Here is a 15,612-nt window from a genome sequence, read left to right on the forward strand (position 1 = left end):
CAACTGGATCCCTGCACGCGTGCTGCGAATGAGGTTTTCCTTGGGCCCTTAGGAAGCCCACCCAGGGGATCCCAACGAAGCCCCCTCGCCCCATTTCCCCGCGCAGGCATCCCTGGGGCGCTGTGGGTTCCGAGCGGAAAGAGGTGGGCCATGAAAGGGTTAACGGGCGTGAGGGACGCTTGGATAGAGACCCCCCTGTCCTCCCTTGCTCGTCTTGGGGGGGCCCTCCGGATGGAGAGATGGGGGGCGAAGGGCGACGGGTGAGCCACGCCAAGGGGGGACTTTGGGTTCAGGGGAGACTCTGGGACAGAGGGAGGGGGTCGAGGAAGTGGGGAGGGGGAGCATCCCTGGGGCAGGGAAGGGCAGCAATGGTGGGGGGGGGGAGAGAGAGTCAGGAAGACCAGTCTTTGGGGACACGTCTCCATCATGGTGCCTGCGGGGATTTTCTCGAGGGGCCGCCTTGGATTCTCCCTCCCACCCAGGAATCGGCCACCCCTTCAAAGCTACTAGTGGGATCCCTGGAAAGTAGGGGGTCGTGTCCCCCCACCCCTTCCTTCCTGCAACCTCTATACTACTCCCACCCCATAAGCCCCCATAAGCCCCTGCCCTGCCCATACTGTTGCAGTAATTTATGTATAGGGGGGGGTTGCCCCTCCAGCAGATATCATGCACATGCAGCCCACTACCAAAATCAGCACCATCACTTTTGTGATTTGTCCCCACAAAGCACTTGATCACAGTTTCTTCCTATCTATTCAAAGGGCCTTTGCTGCACGATACCAAATGTAGGAATTCACTGATAAATGTCTCTATGTACTGGCTCACAGGGAGACCTTCAGAAATTCATATAGACGTGAGCTCAGCTCCTCAGCAGCCCCTCTGCCTGAGTGATAATCCCTGGCATCCTGGTACCTGAGTGCCGGACAGGTAGCCATTCCAGAAAGAACCAACCCAGATGAAGACAAAAGGGTGGGATTAACTTGCCTTGGAAACAGGTCAGGGAGGACAATGGCTGGCTGGCTGGGGGCGGGGCAAAGGCCAAAGAAAAGAGGCCGACCCCTTTGTCCAAGCCTCTTTTGGTTTTCTTCCTTCAGGGATCAGGGTCATCAAGAGCGTGTCCTGGCAGCCGGATTAAGGTAACATCTGGCCTGATTGGAAGGGGCATGGCCCCTCCGCCAAGCTAGGGTGCAATTTTCTTTCTGGGCAGGCGCCCAGCTAGACCGCAGAGGGTGGCCTTCTTGTTTTTGTGGCGGGGGGGGGGGATGGATCCCTCGAGGCCGCCATTCGCCACCCTCCAGCTGTAGGCCACATTTCAGCTGTTTCCTTTTTGCAGGCGTGGGGGAGCATGGCCGTGGGCTCCACTGGCCATGAATGGTGGTGTGCGACCCCAGACGTAGGCCACACAGCAGCTTTTAATTCTGCTGACGTCACTTTAAACAACAGGCCACATTTCTGCCATTTCCTTTCTTGTTGGGGGGGGGGGTATAAGTCAGGCCGCATGGTGGTAATTTTTTTTTGCACTCCCCCCATCCCCCCCATTCTCACACTTCTGCTCCTAGCAGGGAAATGTAAATATCTCTTTTATTACACTTGATGGGTGTTTGGTAGAGGGCAAGGAGAGCTATGGGGCAGGGTCCAGGATGCTCAGATTACTGCCACCAGACCTCCCCTTTCATGATGTAAGCATGATGTAGTTTGGGGGGGTGTAACATTGGCATTAGCAGCTAATAAAAGATTGGCTTCTCTCTTGTTCAGGGCTTCCATCTTGTTTCAACTGGTGGCAGGTGGGAGTCCTGTCACGACAGTCTTCAATAAAGACCAAGCCTACTGGCTGCTGTTTTGCTCTGGTATTCCTGGCTGGTGTCCTTGTTTTTTGTTCAGGGGGGCCCTCAGATTTCTCCGTTAACAAGACACACCTTCCTTCCTGCAAGCTCCACCCAATTCCCACCCCATAAGCCCCTGACCTCTCCATAATAATAATAATAATAATAATTTATATCCCGCCCTCCCCAGCCGAAGCTGGGCTCAGAGTAGCTAACAACAATAAAAGTAACACAGTTTACATATAATCACAATCAGTTAATTAAAATGCATTCTAAAATCAATTCATTCTAATATCAATTCAAAATCAAAATCAAATTAATGGTAGATACAGCGGTTTTGCCAAGTCCAACCATTGGTCTCCCTGGAGAGGTAAGGAAATTCCAAGAGGAAGAGAGGAGGAGAGAGGCCTTCTAGGAAGCGGCTCTTTGTTTCCGCAGTCCTACCCAGGAATCAGCCAGAAACCTTTTCTTCTTCTTCTTTTTTAATAAAATTTTTATTGGGTTTTACCTTTTATATTGACATCACAAACACACAAAGACAGAGACAAACATGTATAATTTCCAATCCTTACTTTCATAACCACATTCTCTGACTTCCCCGCACCTCCCCTTCATACATCCTAATTCCAATAATTAACTCAGCAAGTTCTTACTCTCATTTTTACAGTATTATTACGATCATTTTTTCTTTTAACTTAGTTCTTCTTAGTTAACCAAATTTAACTTATACCTCAATTATAATCATTACATCCTTTTCTAAGGTCAACCCAGGTTCCCTTCCACAGATTTCCCAATTTTATATATTAGTTACTAAACATACTACCTAAACATAAAAATCATAAAATTATAGTCCTTTTGGATTCAAACGCTCTCTTTCCCGGTTTCGATCCCCCAAAAAAGAAGATTCCACGATATCAGTTCTTAGCCTGGATTTCTCACATCCGAGGCCTTCAAATCTCTGTCAGTCCCTCTCCGCCGGTTTTGTTGGTAGTCCTTTATGTTGGTCATCGGGTCTCGAAGGAGCTCTATCCCAGTAAAATCCATGTTTCTTCCAGCCAGTCCTCCATATTCCAAAACGGAGCCCCAATCATATTTCTTGCTTCTTTTAAATCCAAATGTTCCAAATGTCCCAAAGGCTTCCTCTTTCATCTTGAACAAATTTGTAATCCATGATTCATCCACAATTTTCTTGTTTTCTTTATATTCCACAATTGTAGGCTTCTGGTTGGCCCTTTCCACCAGCAATATTTCCGCTCCTCCTTCTCTCTCCTCTAGTTCTGAAAATATCACTTCTGATTCAGCTGCAGAGTTATTTTTTGTCAAGTCCTTAACACAGTCAACAGGATTATTTACTTTAGAATTCAAGGTTGCAAGATTTGTAGCCATAGCTGTGCTCTGGTCTTGTAGCTTTCCCACGAGAAGAAACATTTTTTCCAACTCGGCCTGTAATTTTCCATCTGCAGCCATTGTAAGTCCCCCCTAGAGAGGTTCTGATTACTTAGTAACCCTTCTCCAACAGTTAATTACCTTATTACTTATTTCTTCATTGTTTCCAACAACTTAAAATCAAATGTAACATGTCTAGTCCACAAAGATATTAAATAACAATTTTTCTAGATTTGACAGCTCCTTTGACAGCTCCTTTGACAGCTGTCAAACTCCTTGTGTCTCCTCAACAGGCTCACTCGCGGATCGCTCCCGGATCCAGGGGGGGTTTCACATCCACTTCTAGAATTCAGTTCTTATCCTCCAGCACAAAACTTCTAATGCCAATCGTGAAATTAATAACTTTTGTCTCACAAAGAGAGAAATGGTCTCTCCACCTTAGTTATCTGATTCTTGCTTTAAATGTCTGCAGAAAGGGGGTGCGGACTTCCTTTTAGCACTCCCCCGATCATTCCGAATTCAATGAAAAGAAAATTTTTAAGTCCAAATTCCGTACTACTCATGGGTTATTTCTTTTTCAGCCCAAATGTTCAAGGAAAAAAGTCAGCGATCTCCGGCCATGGCTCGCGGCTTCACTCCACTGAAGTAGCGGTCTACTCACAGCACCACGCCACTCCCCGCACCCTCTCCGAAGCCTTTAAAAAGGCTTCTTTGTGGGTCGGGGGGGCGCAAATGGTGCCCACTGAGTCACCAAGTCCACAGGCTTCAGCGCCTATGGTTTCTGAGGGTCCCCGCGTCGCTGCCGCGGCAGGACCCGTCTTCAGTAGAGCCGATTCCCTCCGGAGCTCGGAGGGAATCCGCCATTAACCGATCGCGCTAACCCGGAAGTCCCCAGAAACCTTTTCCTCTCTCTCAGGCTTCCATCTTAAAGTGTCTTTTCCACTGCCTGGTTCATTGAGGATGAGGATAATGTACACCTGTCATCAGAAACAGGGGTACAGAGTCAATGGAATGGCTCTCAGGCTTGATATGGAAGTCAAAAGCATTTCTGTTCCTCTTATTCTTTGTAGGCAGTGTCAGAGTGACTGACAAGCTGAGATACAACCCATCAGCATCCAATGATAGCCATTGCATGAATCTTCCCAGTCAAAGGACCCATTTTCATGATAGACAGTGCCTGTGGCTGGAGGCTCTACATACAGGGTGTGCCTATACAGGCCAAAGACTGCCAATATTAGCACAGGCGAGGTGTGTGACACACACACCCCCCAAAAAATTTACAGACTTCGTGTGAATGAGAGTTTGTGGGTGGGATTATCGTTTACGGCAACCCTGTTGCTCCCACAAGGGAGCACCCAGGGGTCAGAACACTCATCCCCCAACATCAATTTCTGGACATGGCCTAGGAGGTAGGAGGGATACCACTGCATAGCAGGGCCCCCAGCTCCCTTAGAGAGTCCAGAAGGATACCATGGTCAAAGGTCTCCAAAGCCGCTGAGAGATCCAGCAGAACCAGGAAACAGCACAGCTAGGGCAATTTCAGTTCCATGGTGAGGCCTGAATCCCAATTGGAAGGATAATGGTGGCAGAAGCTTTCCTGGTCCTGCAACCCCAAAGCTCCAGGCACAAGACTTTCATTAGCTTTGAAGGGGCCATCGGATAGTTGGTGGTCTTTTCTTCAAAAGACAAATATTCTGAATACTTTTTAATTGATATATGATATAAGCAGCAGTTCTGTTTTACATATTCCACATTGGAGAGATTCTGATACACAGACCTGAGTTCATCGCTCCCCCTGAAACTGCTGTGTTAGCAGCACTGCCTAGGCAGTGTGTTTGGGGGTCCTGGGCTGCCTGGACAACAAGACCCCCTTCTCAGCCTGGCTTATATGGTCCCAAGGAAAGCAGAGCAGTACGTCAGGCACCAGCTTGGCTGCAGGAGTGGCTGGAAGGAGGTGTGCAGGGCAGCATCCAACCATCTTAGAGAGTCCACTCTGGATTTGTCTGGGTTTTCCTCCATAGCCTTTTCTTCTCCTGAAGATAATTCACGAGGAAGCGAAGGAGTGAACCAAAGTATTACGACCAGAGTTTTCCTTCTCGATGGGCTTCCTTCCCAGGTTGACTAGCCCCATCTGCCCTTCACTTTCCTCTGCAGAATGGACATAATCTGCCTCCTTGACTGTGGGATTCACTGTTGTTCTCATCCTTTCCATCCACCAGGCCTTTCTTCACCTGCAGCAGAATTCCGTAATACACCAAGGATTTGAGACCCATCATCTATCCTCACCTGGTTTTGCCGGCCAGTTGAAGCCGTTCCTGGGATTGTGGTCCCTATTCCATCCTGACAGTTTCTGGAATACACAGGTGAGAGCTGAGTGCAGGGTGGGGACCAATGGTGGATAAATTACTCCAGAAGGCGGACTACATTACCTCCACCAAAAGTACTAACACTCCCCTAACACCCCATGATATTGTATGATTCGGATCTTTAAGACAGAACAGGAATTCATCTCCCCAGAAATAACACAGCTTCAGGCCATCAGTGAATCAATACTACATTTTCAAGGTACTACACATTCCACCAAGCACAGTTTATCTATTTGCCTTGAATATCCTGCTTTTCAGTGTCATTTTAGGATAGTCCTGCGTCAGAAGACGGGCAAGAGATGAGACAGCACATCATTCTTTAAAAAAATCATGCTGCTTTATTAACATTGATTGAGGATTTTGAAAGTTGCTCATGAATTACTATCATCTGATGACATTGCAACTTCATTTCCTAAAAATTGGGAACATGGATAGGAGATGAGGGAATGTAGGAGATGTTGAAATAGGAGAAGGTGCTAATGGAGCTTGATATGTTCTCTTTCCCTTAGTTCTCTTCCTTGAAACCTAAACAGGATTTCCGTTCCTCCCACTCTGAAGAAGGAGATGGAGAAGACACTTCAAACCCCAGTGAATGGGGCACCTTTCGTATCATTAGGAATAGAAAAAAAAGAGTGTGAAATGCAGAAAATGCTTCATTGAATGAGCACCCATAGTTCACATCAACGACGTCCAACAGGGGGAAAACCATTTAAAGGTATGGAGTGTGGGAAAAGTTTCCCTGATAGTGGAAAACTTAGAACACATCAGCGGACTCACATGGGCAAGAAAGAATTCCAATGCAGGGAGTGTGGGAAGAACTTCAGTCAACATGGACACTTAAGTTTACATCAACAGTTTCACACAGGGGAAAAACCTTTTAAATGTCTGGATTGTGAAAAGAGCTTCAGTCGGAGTGATAAACTTAGAGCACATCAATGGATTCACACGGGGGAGAAACCTTTTAAATGCATGGATTGTGAAAAGAGCTTCAGTCGGAGTGATAAACTTAGAGCACATCAATGGATTCACACGGGGGAGAAACCTTTTAAATGCATGGATTGTGGAAAGAGCTTCTGTCGGAGTGATACACTTAGAAGTCATCAGAGGATTCATACAGGGGAGAAACCTTTTAAATGTCTGGATTGTGGAAAGAGCTTCAGTCAGAATGGAGACTTAAGTTTACATCAGCGGACTCACACAGGGGAGAAACCATTTAAATGTATGGAATGTGGAAAAAGCTTCAGTCAGAGTGGACACTTCAACATACATCAACGAACTCACACAGGGGAAAAACCATTTAAATGTATGGAGTGCGAAAAAAGCTTTACTGATAATGGAAAGCTTAGAACACATCAACGGACTCACACAGGGGAGAAACCATTTAAATGTATGGAATGTGGAAAGAGCTTCAGTTGCAGTGGAAACCTTAGAAAACATCAAAGGATTCACACGGGGGAGAAACCATTTAAATGTATGGAGTGCGGAAAGTGCTTCAGTCAGAATGGAGCCCTTAAATTACACGAACAGATTCACACAGGGGAGAAACCATATAAATGTATGGAGTGTGGAAACAGTTTTACTTATAATGGAAGCCTTAGAAATCATCAACGGACACATTCAGGGGAGAAACCATATAAATGTATGGAGTGCGGAAAGAGCTTTACTGAAAATGGAAGCCTTAGAAAACATCAACGAACTCATTCTGGGGAGAAACCATATAAATGCATGGAGTGTGGAAAGAGCTTCAGTCAGAATGGAGACCTTAGAAAACATCAACGGACTCACACAGGGGAGAAACCATTTAAATGTATGGAGTGCGGAAAGAGCTTCAGTCAGAATGGAGACCTTAGAAAACATCAACAGACTCACACAGGAGAGAAACCATTTAAATGTATGGAGTGCGGAAAGAGCTTTCATCATAATGGAAACCTTAGAAAACATCAACAGACTCACACAGGGGAGAAACCCTATAAATGTATGGAGTGTGGAAAGAGCTTCAGTTTCGGTGGAAACCTTAGAAATCATCGACAGACTCACACAGGGGAGAAACCATATAAATGTATAGAGTGCGGAAAGAGTTTCAGTCAGAATGGACACCTCAATATACATCAACGGACTCACACAGGAGAGAAACCATTTAAATGCCTGGAGTGTGGAAAGAGCTTCAGTTTCAATGCAGCCCTTAGAAGACATCAACGGACTCACACAGGGGAGAAACCATATAAATGTATGGAGTGCGGAAAGAGCTTCAGTCAGAATGGACACCTCAATATACATCAACGGACTCACACAGGGGAGAAACCATTTAAATGTATGGAGTGCGGAAAGAGCTTTTATCATAATGGAAACCTTAGAAAACATCAGCATACACACAGGGGAGAATCTGTTTAAATGTATGGACTGTGGAAGGAGCTCCAGTCAGAGTGGAACCCTTGATTTATGCGAACGAACTCACACAAAACACAAACTGTATAAATATCAGTAAAATAGATAGAGTTTCAGTCCTAGTGGAAGTTCTAAATCAACAGACTCAGGTACTGGAAGGACATTCGGATTTGAAACCCTAAAAACCATCAACAAAGAGGAGAAGCAGTTTAAATGAAAAGATTGCAAAAAGTGCTTTATTTGCAATGGAGTGTTTAACGAACATCCAGGGACTCTCACATGGAAGAACCCATTTAGATGTATGGAGTGCAGGACGTGTTCCTTTCAGTGTCCACTCTTTCTTCACAGCAATGAACTCAGCAAGAAATCAGTCTTAAACACACAACGTGTATTTGAAGTTCTTGTGTTTATATGTAAAACTGAACAGCAATGAAATATTGAAGGCAATGTCAAACAATGTGAGTATCATCTAAGATTATAGAGATTATATGGGGACCCAGTGAGAACTGTATGCTTTGAAAGCTCAGCAAACTTTTACTGAAGAAGTCCTGGTGCCTCTGTGTGTGTTTTTGACCTAAGTGTAGGAATTGCTCTACATGTGGCCCTTACCCTACTGCTACTTGGCTTATGCCCTGGAGTTGCTCTATTCAAGCATGCAAGACGGTTTTTGCACCAAAGTCTTTCATCCCCACCACTGCACTATCTCCAAACACTGCTTCTTCAACAGAACTTCATCCCTGCCCCTGCGTGTTCTGAAGAAAACTTACAATACTGTAATTTAACAAGGATTCCCCCCCCCAAGCCTTATTGCAAGACGGGGAAGAAGGGAAGTCTCCTGGTGGGTCCCATCTTCACTCGTGAACCCCATGGGGCAACCCCAGAGCTACTGCTTGTTCTGGGGTTTGGAGAAGATAGTTCTTTTTCATAGTCCCAGAGGATTTTATTCAGTCATGCTGCTAGGGAGTTTCCCTATCAGAGTGCATATTACCATCATACTGATTTTACTGTTATTTCTGTTTTTGCAGTCATGGACTGGCTGGGTGTGGGGAGGGGGAGGCACCAGCCGGGGGACCCACAAGGGAAGAAGGCTCAGAGCCTGGGGGCTGGTTGTGGGATGGCAATGAGCAGATAGAGGGAGAAAGGGGAGCAGACCGGGAGGGGAGGTGTTGCAAGCTGAGGAGGAAACAGGGTTTGGTGAGCAGGAAGAGGCTGGGGCAGAGAGCAGTTCAGGCTCAGAGGGAGGAGAGGAGGGGGCCAGGAGACCCAGAGGAGGCCGGCTGATGAAGCATCCAGGGAGACCCCCCCTCCTGCTGTGACAGGCTCCCCTCTCCCATGGTCTCCTAGAACACACAGAGAAACCCGGTTAGGACCCCATGATCCTGCACATGATATTAAGAGGGTGTTTCCCTGCCCCCCAACATGCATCACTTTATTTTTTAAAAAAATAATATTTATTAAAGTTTTAGGAATATAACAAAAGAAAAAAACAACAACAAAGACATCAACAAAGAACAGAAAACCGTCAAACAGAAAAGAAAAAAAAGGAAAATACAGAAAAATACAATAAACCTTCTATAACTTAACATTCATTTACTTGTTTCTTTGACCTCCTCACACCTCCCTTTTTGTATTCTGCTTCAATTAGCTATTTCAGCAAATACTTTCCATCTTTCCCAATTTTTATCCAATCAATTTGTCTTAACATAGTATAATTTTACCTTTCCTGCTTTCCTTCAACAATCTATTTAACTTAAATCCTTTATATTGATTATGTAATAGTCACATAGCTTCATTCCAGCCTCCTTCTAAACTTCCTTATTTTTACTATGTTTCTGTAAATAAACTTTAAATTTCTTCCAATCTTCTTGCACCGACTCTTCTCCCTGGTCTCGGATTCTGCCAGTCATTTCCACCATTTCCATAAGATCCATCACCCCAACATGCATCACTTTAATCTCTTTGACAATGAACTGTATTTTCAGCCCAATCACCCTCTTTGGAGAGCTCTTTTAGGGGCTCCTTGCAATCTCTCTCTGTTTGAGCAACTCTGAACAATTTACTGACTTCAGAGGAATCACTCTTTGGGAATGGCGGAGCAGAATGGAAGTGGGCGAGGAAGACCCACACTCACTCCGGTTGGAGGAATAGAGTCACTGACCCCTATATTCAAAGGTGATGGCCACTTCTGGAATCCAGGAAGGAATCCCCCCACTCTTGTCACACGCAGCTGGGCTCACTTGCCAGAGCCACCTGGAGATCCTGACGGCAATAGCCATCATCCCTGACCACTGGTCTTGCCTGCTAGGGGTGATGGGAGCTGTATTCCAAAAACAGCTGGAGACCCAAATTTGGGAAACCCTGTTCTCCCTGAAGGACAAAGGAGGGTTCACTTGCACCAGAACGTCAGGTGAGCCCTGCAGGATCAGGCCCACGGGGGCCCCTGTCCTCCCAGGGGCCAAGCAGGGGTCTCTTCTGGGAAGCCCACCGGCAGCACTTGAACACCAGAAAAGGAAGGAGGCGCATTTCTTCTAGGGACACATTTCTGGGGTCCCCACAATGCCCCCAGCCTGGCTCTACTCTGCAGGGCAGCTGCGTTTTGTTTCGCTGCAGGTGAGGCTGCCCCGTGCAATGTGGGGCTCTGAGAAGGAATTTGAGGGGGGCCGGAGGGACTAGGGCTTCCCCGCACTTGCGAAGGACCAGTAGAAGGGGAGGGGAGGCAGGCAGCAGGAGGGCGATGGGGAGGAACCAGCGAGAAGGCGCTTCTGGAGCCTGGGCAGCCCCCTCCCCGCCTGCTCCCTGAAGGTGTCCCGAGCCCCCCCTTTCTATTTCAAGGACTGGGGGACCTCAGCATCCCGGGGTTGCTTTGCTCCGAGGGGGGGGAGGGGAAGCTATTTTCTTTGCTGAGGGCAGGAGTCACAATCCTGTCACATTGTGCTGTGTCTGGCTTTTAGGTAAGGGGGTGAGGCTCAGGTGGGACAGAGTTGAGAAGGAAAATATCCCGGGGTGCGGATTTACATCGCGCTGCCCAGCTCCTCAGGGTGCCACTCCCCGGGGGTCCCTCCGTTCAGCAAAAGAAGGAGCCTCCAGCCAAGTTAAAGAAGCAAAGGACGGTCAGTTGACCTGATCTTTATTTGTTGCAACAAGGTTCAAACACCCCAAGAGTAGGAACCCCGAGAAGAGGGTTGCATGGATTTTTAAGACCTCTCCCCATTTCCCACAATACATTTCCCAATACATTTTCTTTGATGCATCACAGATTTGTCACAAAGTAGGAGTCTTTGGCATTCAGAAACATGGACCCGCCCCCCCCCTGTCAACAGCCCCAGTTTCCCACACATTTTTAACTACCCTCTTCCAATAAGAACCTCTTCCAATAAGAACCATATTCACAGATCCCCCCCAGCTGCAAGGCTTTCCTGGGCTTCCCCTTTGGAAGTATCAGGATCCTCCTCCTCCTCCTCCTCCAATCCGGCTTCTGTTCCGGGAATAAGGGGGGGGTGAGCCTCCTCCCAAACTGCCTGCTTCTCCAGGAAGTGGAGCTTCGACGCCGGATTGCCGCTCAGCGCCATAGCTCTAGGGGCGCGCCCTTTCGGAAAGGGGAGGAGGGGCTGCAGGGGACCCCCCCCCCAACAAAACATCGATGTTGGAGGAAAGGAAATGAGAATCGGGATCGAGGACAAAGAGGTAAAGGGGTCGCGGGGGGGAGGAGAGGGGAGAGAAGGAGCCAGAGAGGGACTCCGCGCCATCTCTCCAAAGCGCCTTCCGTGGCCCCCCCGGCAGGGCCTGGATCCCTGAGTATGTTCTGCGAAGGGGGCTTTCCTCGGCAGGGGAGGACATGGGGCGCCCACCCACGTGGTCCCACGAGGACTCCCTGGCCCCGTTTCCCCCGCGCAGGCATCCCTCGGGCCCTGTGCGCTCCGCGCGGAGAGAGGCAGACGATGAAAGGGTTAACGGGCGCGAGAGACGCCTAGATAGAGACCCCCCTGTCCCTCCCCGTCTCGTCTTGCGGGGCCCCTCCGGATGGAGAGATGGGTCGCGCATGGCGAGGGGTGAGCCGCGCCAAGGGGGCCTCTGGGTGCAGGGGAGACTCCGGGAGAGAGGGAGGGGGCCAAGGGTGGGGGGAGCCGGGGGGAGGAGGGAGGGGAGCATCCCCGGGGCAAGGAAGCGCAGCATTGGCGGGGTTGGGGGGAGGAGACCAGTCTGTAGGGAGACGTCTCCATCGTGCACCCACGAGGAATCTCCGAAGGGGCCGGCTCGGCTTCTCCCTCCCACCCAAGAATCGACCCCCCCTTCAAGGCAACCAGAGAGGGATCCCTGGAAAGTGGGGGGTCCTGTCCCCCCACCCCTTCCTTCCTGCAAGCTCCATCCTCTTCCCACCCCATAAGCTCCTGCCCTGTCCAGACACAGCGAATCTGCCAAGTCCAACCACTGTTCACCCTGGAGAGGAGAAGAAAGAGGAAGAGAGGAGGGGAGGGGAGAGGCCTTCTCAGAAGTGGCTCTTTGTTTCTGCAATCCCACCCAGGAAGCAGCCAGAAACCTTTTCCTCTCTCTCAGGCTTCCATCTTCAAGTGTCTTTTCCACTGCATGGTTTATTGAGGATGAGGAAAATGTACACTTGTCATCAGAAACAGGTTTAAGAATGCGTTTGGGTGGCATGCATATTTGTGGTACGACAAGGTTAGAGCTCACAAAACATTTCAGAACCATATTGTCAGGAAAGCAGTATTTAATGTCTGGACAAGATACAAAGATTTATTGGAAAATAAGACCCCAGGGTGGTTGTCACCTATGGAAGCTAAGGCTCGGAAAAGACTCAATATGGAGGCCAAATGGCCGAAATATTGGGAGATACTAGAACAAAACGGAGACACATGGAGATTGCAGATTTTTGAGAAACTAAAAGATAAAGTGCGAGATTGGTTACATTATTACCAAATTAGAGAGGTTTTTAATATGGATAAAAAAATAGGTTTTCAGGTGGAAAATTCGAAATTAGAAACGGAATTGTTAGAACCTAAAACTAAGGTACTTTCAAGAATGTACAACTTGCTGTTAAAGTGGAACACTCAGGATGAAACGGTCAAATCAGCTATGATTAAGTGGGCACAAGACATTGGTCATAACATTATGTTTGCTGACTGGGAACGGTTATGGACCACTGGTGTGAAATTTACGGCATGTAATACCTTAAAAAAAAATATTATGAAAATGATTTACAGGTGGTACATGACACCAGTCAAGCTTGCAAAAGTATATCATTTGCCTGATAATAAATGTTGGAAATGTAAGGAAACTGAGGGAACATTCTTTCACCTCTGGTGGACGTGCCCAAAGGTTAAGGCTTTCTGGGAAATGATCTATAATGAACTGAAAAAGGTATTTAACTATACCTTCCTTAAGAAACCAGAGGCCTTCCTCTTGGGCATTGTCGGCCAGATGGTGCTAAAGAAGGATAGAATTTTCTTTATGTATGCAACAACAGCAGCAAGAATACTTATCGCAAAGTACTGGAAGACACAAGATTTGCCCACCCTGGAAGAATGGCAGGTGCAATTGATAGACTACATGGAATTGGCAGAAATGACTGGCAGAATCCGAGACACGGGAGAAGAACAAACGGAAGAGGATTGGAAGAAATTTAAAGGCTATCTGCAAAAACATTGCAAAATATTTTAATAATAATAATAATAATAATAATAATAATAATAATAATTTATTATTTATACCCCGCCCATCTGGCTGGGTTTCCCCAGCCACTCTGGGCGGCTTCCAAAAGAATGTTAAAGTGATGCAGGATATAAAGATAGTGTGGCATTGGTGACATAGCTGAAAGGAATATGTAAAAATGTTTTATGAGAAATAAGTAAAGAAACATAGCAAAATTAATGAATCTGAAAATGACGCTGGATTAGAAAATAAGTGGTTAGCTGAGGTAATGGTTAATTTAAAGAAAATAAGCAATATTAAAATTAGGCTAAAAGTAAGGGAGGGATTTGCTGAAAATAAATCAGAAATTGGAATACAGAAAGGGGAGGTGTGAGGAAGTCGGGAAAATAAGTTACAAGAAATTAAGATTTGAACTGGTATGATTTTTTTTTGTTTTCTATGTTTTACATTTTTGTTATTGTGTTGTTTTGTTTGGTTATGATAAAAACTTGTTGAAACTCTAATAAAAATTCTTTAAAAAACAACAACAGAAACAGGGGTGCAGAACCTATTTAATTGATCTCAGGATTGATATAGAAGGTGCGCCTCAAAGGCATTTCTGTTCCTCTTACTTTTTATAGGCAATGTCAGGGTGACTGACAAGCTGAGATACTTCCCAGTCAAAGGACCCATTTTCATGATAGACAGTGCTTGTGGCTGGAGGCTCTACAGGCATGGTGTGCCTATGGAGGCCAAAGACTGCCAGTATTAGCACAGGTGAGCTGTGTGACCTTCCCAAATTTACAGACTGTATGTGAATGAGAGTTTGTGGGTGGGATTATTGTTTACGGCAACCCTGTGATTTTCTCCACCCAAAACATTTCGTGACCTGATATTGCACTACGAATTCCAAAATAACTACCAAAAAATCACAAGATAATACAAATGATTGTAGTATTTATACCCTGCCCATCTGGTTGGGTTTCCAGTACACATAAAAGACAGTAAAACATCCAACATTAAAAAGCTCCTTATACAGGTCTCCCTTCAACTATCTTCTAAATGTCAGATAGTTGTTCATTTCCTTGACCTCTGAAGGGAGGGTACCAGCAGAAGACCCTCAGAGGAGGACCTCAGTGTTCAGAGTGAAGGATGGGCGTGGAGACACTCCTTCAGGTCTACAGGGCCGAGGCTGTTTAGGGCTCTAGGTTCCAGAACTTGCTCCTTCATAACGATCTCCTAGACTGACATATAGTTAGGAGAGTAGGAAAAAACGCTCAGATCAGGAATAAATTCATATCTCAAGAAATAACACAACTTCAGGTTGTTAATGAATCTGTACTACATATTAAAGGATGAAGTTTCCACTAAGTAGAGTTATCCCTTTGCCTTGAATATCCAGCTTTGTCAGTGCCAGATTAGGGTAGTCCTGTGTCAGAAGAGGGGCTCGAGATCAGGCAGCACATCATTATTATGAGGAACAATGGGGTAGGGGTGTTTCACATTTACCAGCTGCTCTCTTTCTGCTTCTCCTGCTCTCTCCATGCAATGCAAGGCATGTAGACAGAGGTCCATCTCCAAGAACAGGAGCTTCCCTGAGCACCCATTCAGCTGACCCCAAGCACCAAGCCTTGTCACTAATTCTCTGACTGATCCAGACCACACTCCCTGGAAAAGATGTAGACCTGGGTCTCATATAATGGTCCACATGGACTTCCTGAGGCCATTGGGACTGTGCAGGTGATTCATGAAGATCTAGAGGTGGAAACAGGGGTGGATGGAGGATTATGATGCCGATGATGGGAAATGTCCAAAGGAACGATGAACCAGAGAAAGAGAGGGCCTTTTCATGGAGAGAGAGTAGCTGCATTTCCAGTGAGAAAACAATTGATGTGAAAAGGCTGTTTTCCAAGATAATGCTGCTTTATTAATGATGATTGAGGATAACGAAAGGTTGCTGATGCATTACTATCATTTGACATCATTGCATCTTCATTTCCTAAAAA

The 15,612-nt window shown here is 46.5% G+C and overlaps 2 protein-coding genes across 2 annotated transcripts in view; both read left to right on the top strand.

Annotated features, from left to right (window-relative positions):
• Positions 1–651: 651 nt before the first annotated feature.
• LOC308595579 (uncharacterized protein) overlaps positions 652–15,612 on the top strand; it is a gene marked incomplete at its 3' end in the record, with an annotated part of 54,419 nt that continues 39,458 nt past the window's right edge. Inside the window, exons 1-2 of the mRNA XM_081209980.1 lie at positions 652–995; positions 1,095–1,136. The remainder of the gene's footprint in view (positions 996–1,094; positions 1,137–15,612) is intronic.
• On the top strand, positions 5,429–9,315 carry LOC308595641 (uncharacterized protein). The gene is made up of 2 exons (XM_081210172.1): positions 5,429–5,572; positions 6,085–9,315. The coding sequence occupies exon 2, from the start codon at positions 6,236–6,238 to the stop codon at positions 7,964–7,966; it is 1,731 nt and encodes a 576-aa protein (XP_081066298.1). The 5' UTR covers positions 5,429–5,572; positions 6,085–6,235; the 3' UTR covers positions 7,967–9,315.

Source organism: Podarcis bocagei, assembly GCF_964188305.1.
Source record: "Podarcis bocagei genome assembly, chromosome: 10".
Classification (NCBI taxonomy): Eukaryota; Metazoa; Chordata; class Lepidosauria; order Squamata; family Lacertidae; genus Podarcis; species Podarcis bocagei.

Bases quoted from the DNA above. Each gene is read 5' to 3' on its own strand.
- LOC308595641 (XM_081210172.1), top strand. From the start codon at position 6,236: ATGAGCACCCATAGTTCACATCAACGACGTCCAACAGGGGGAAAACCA.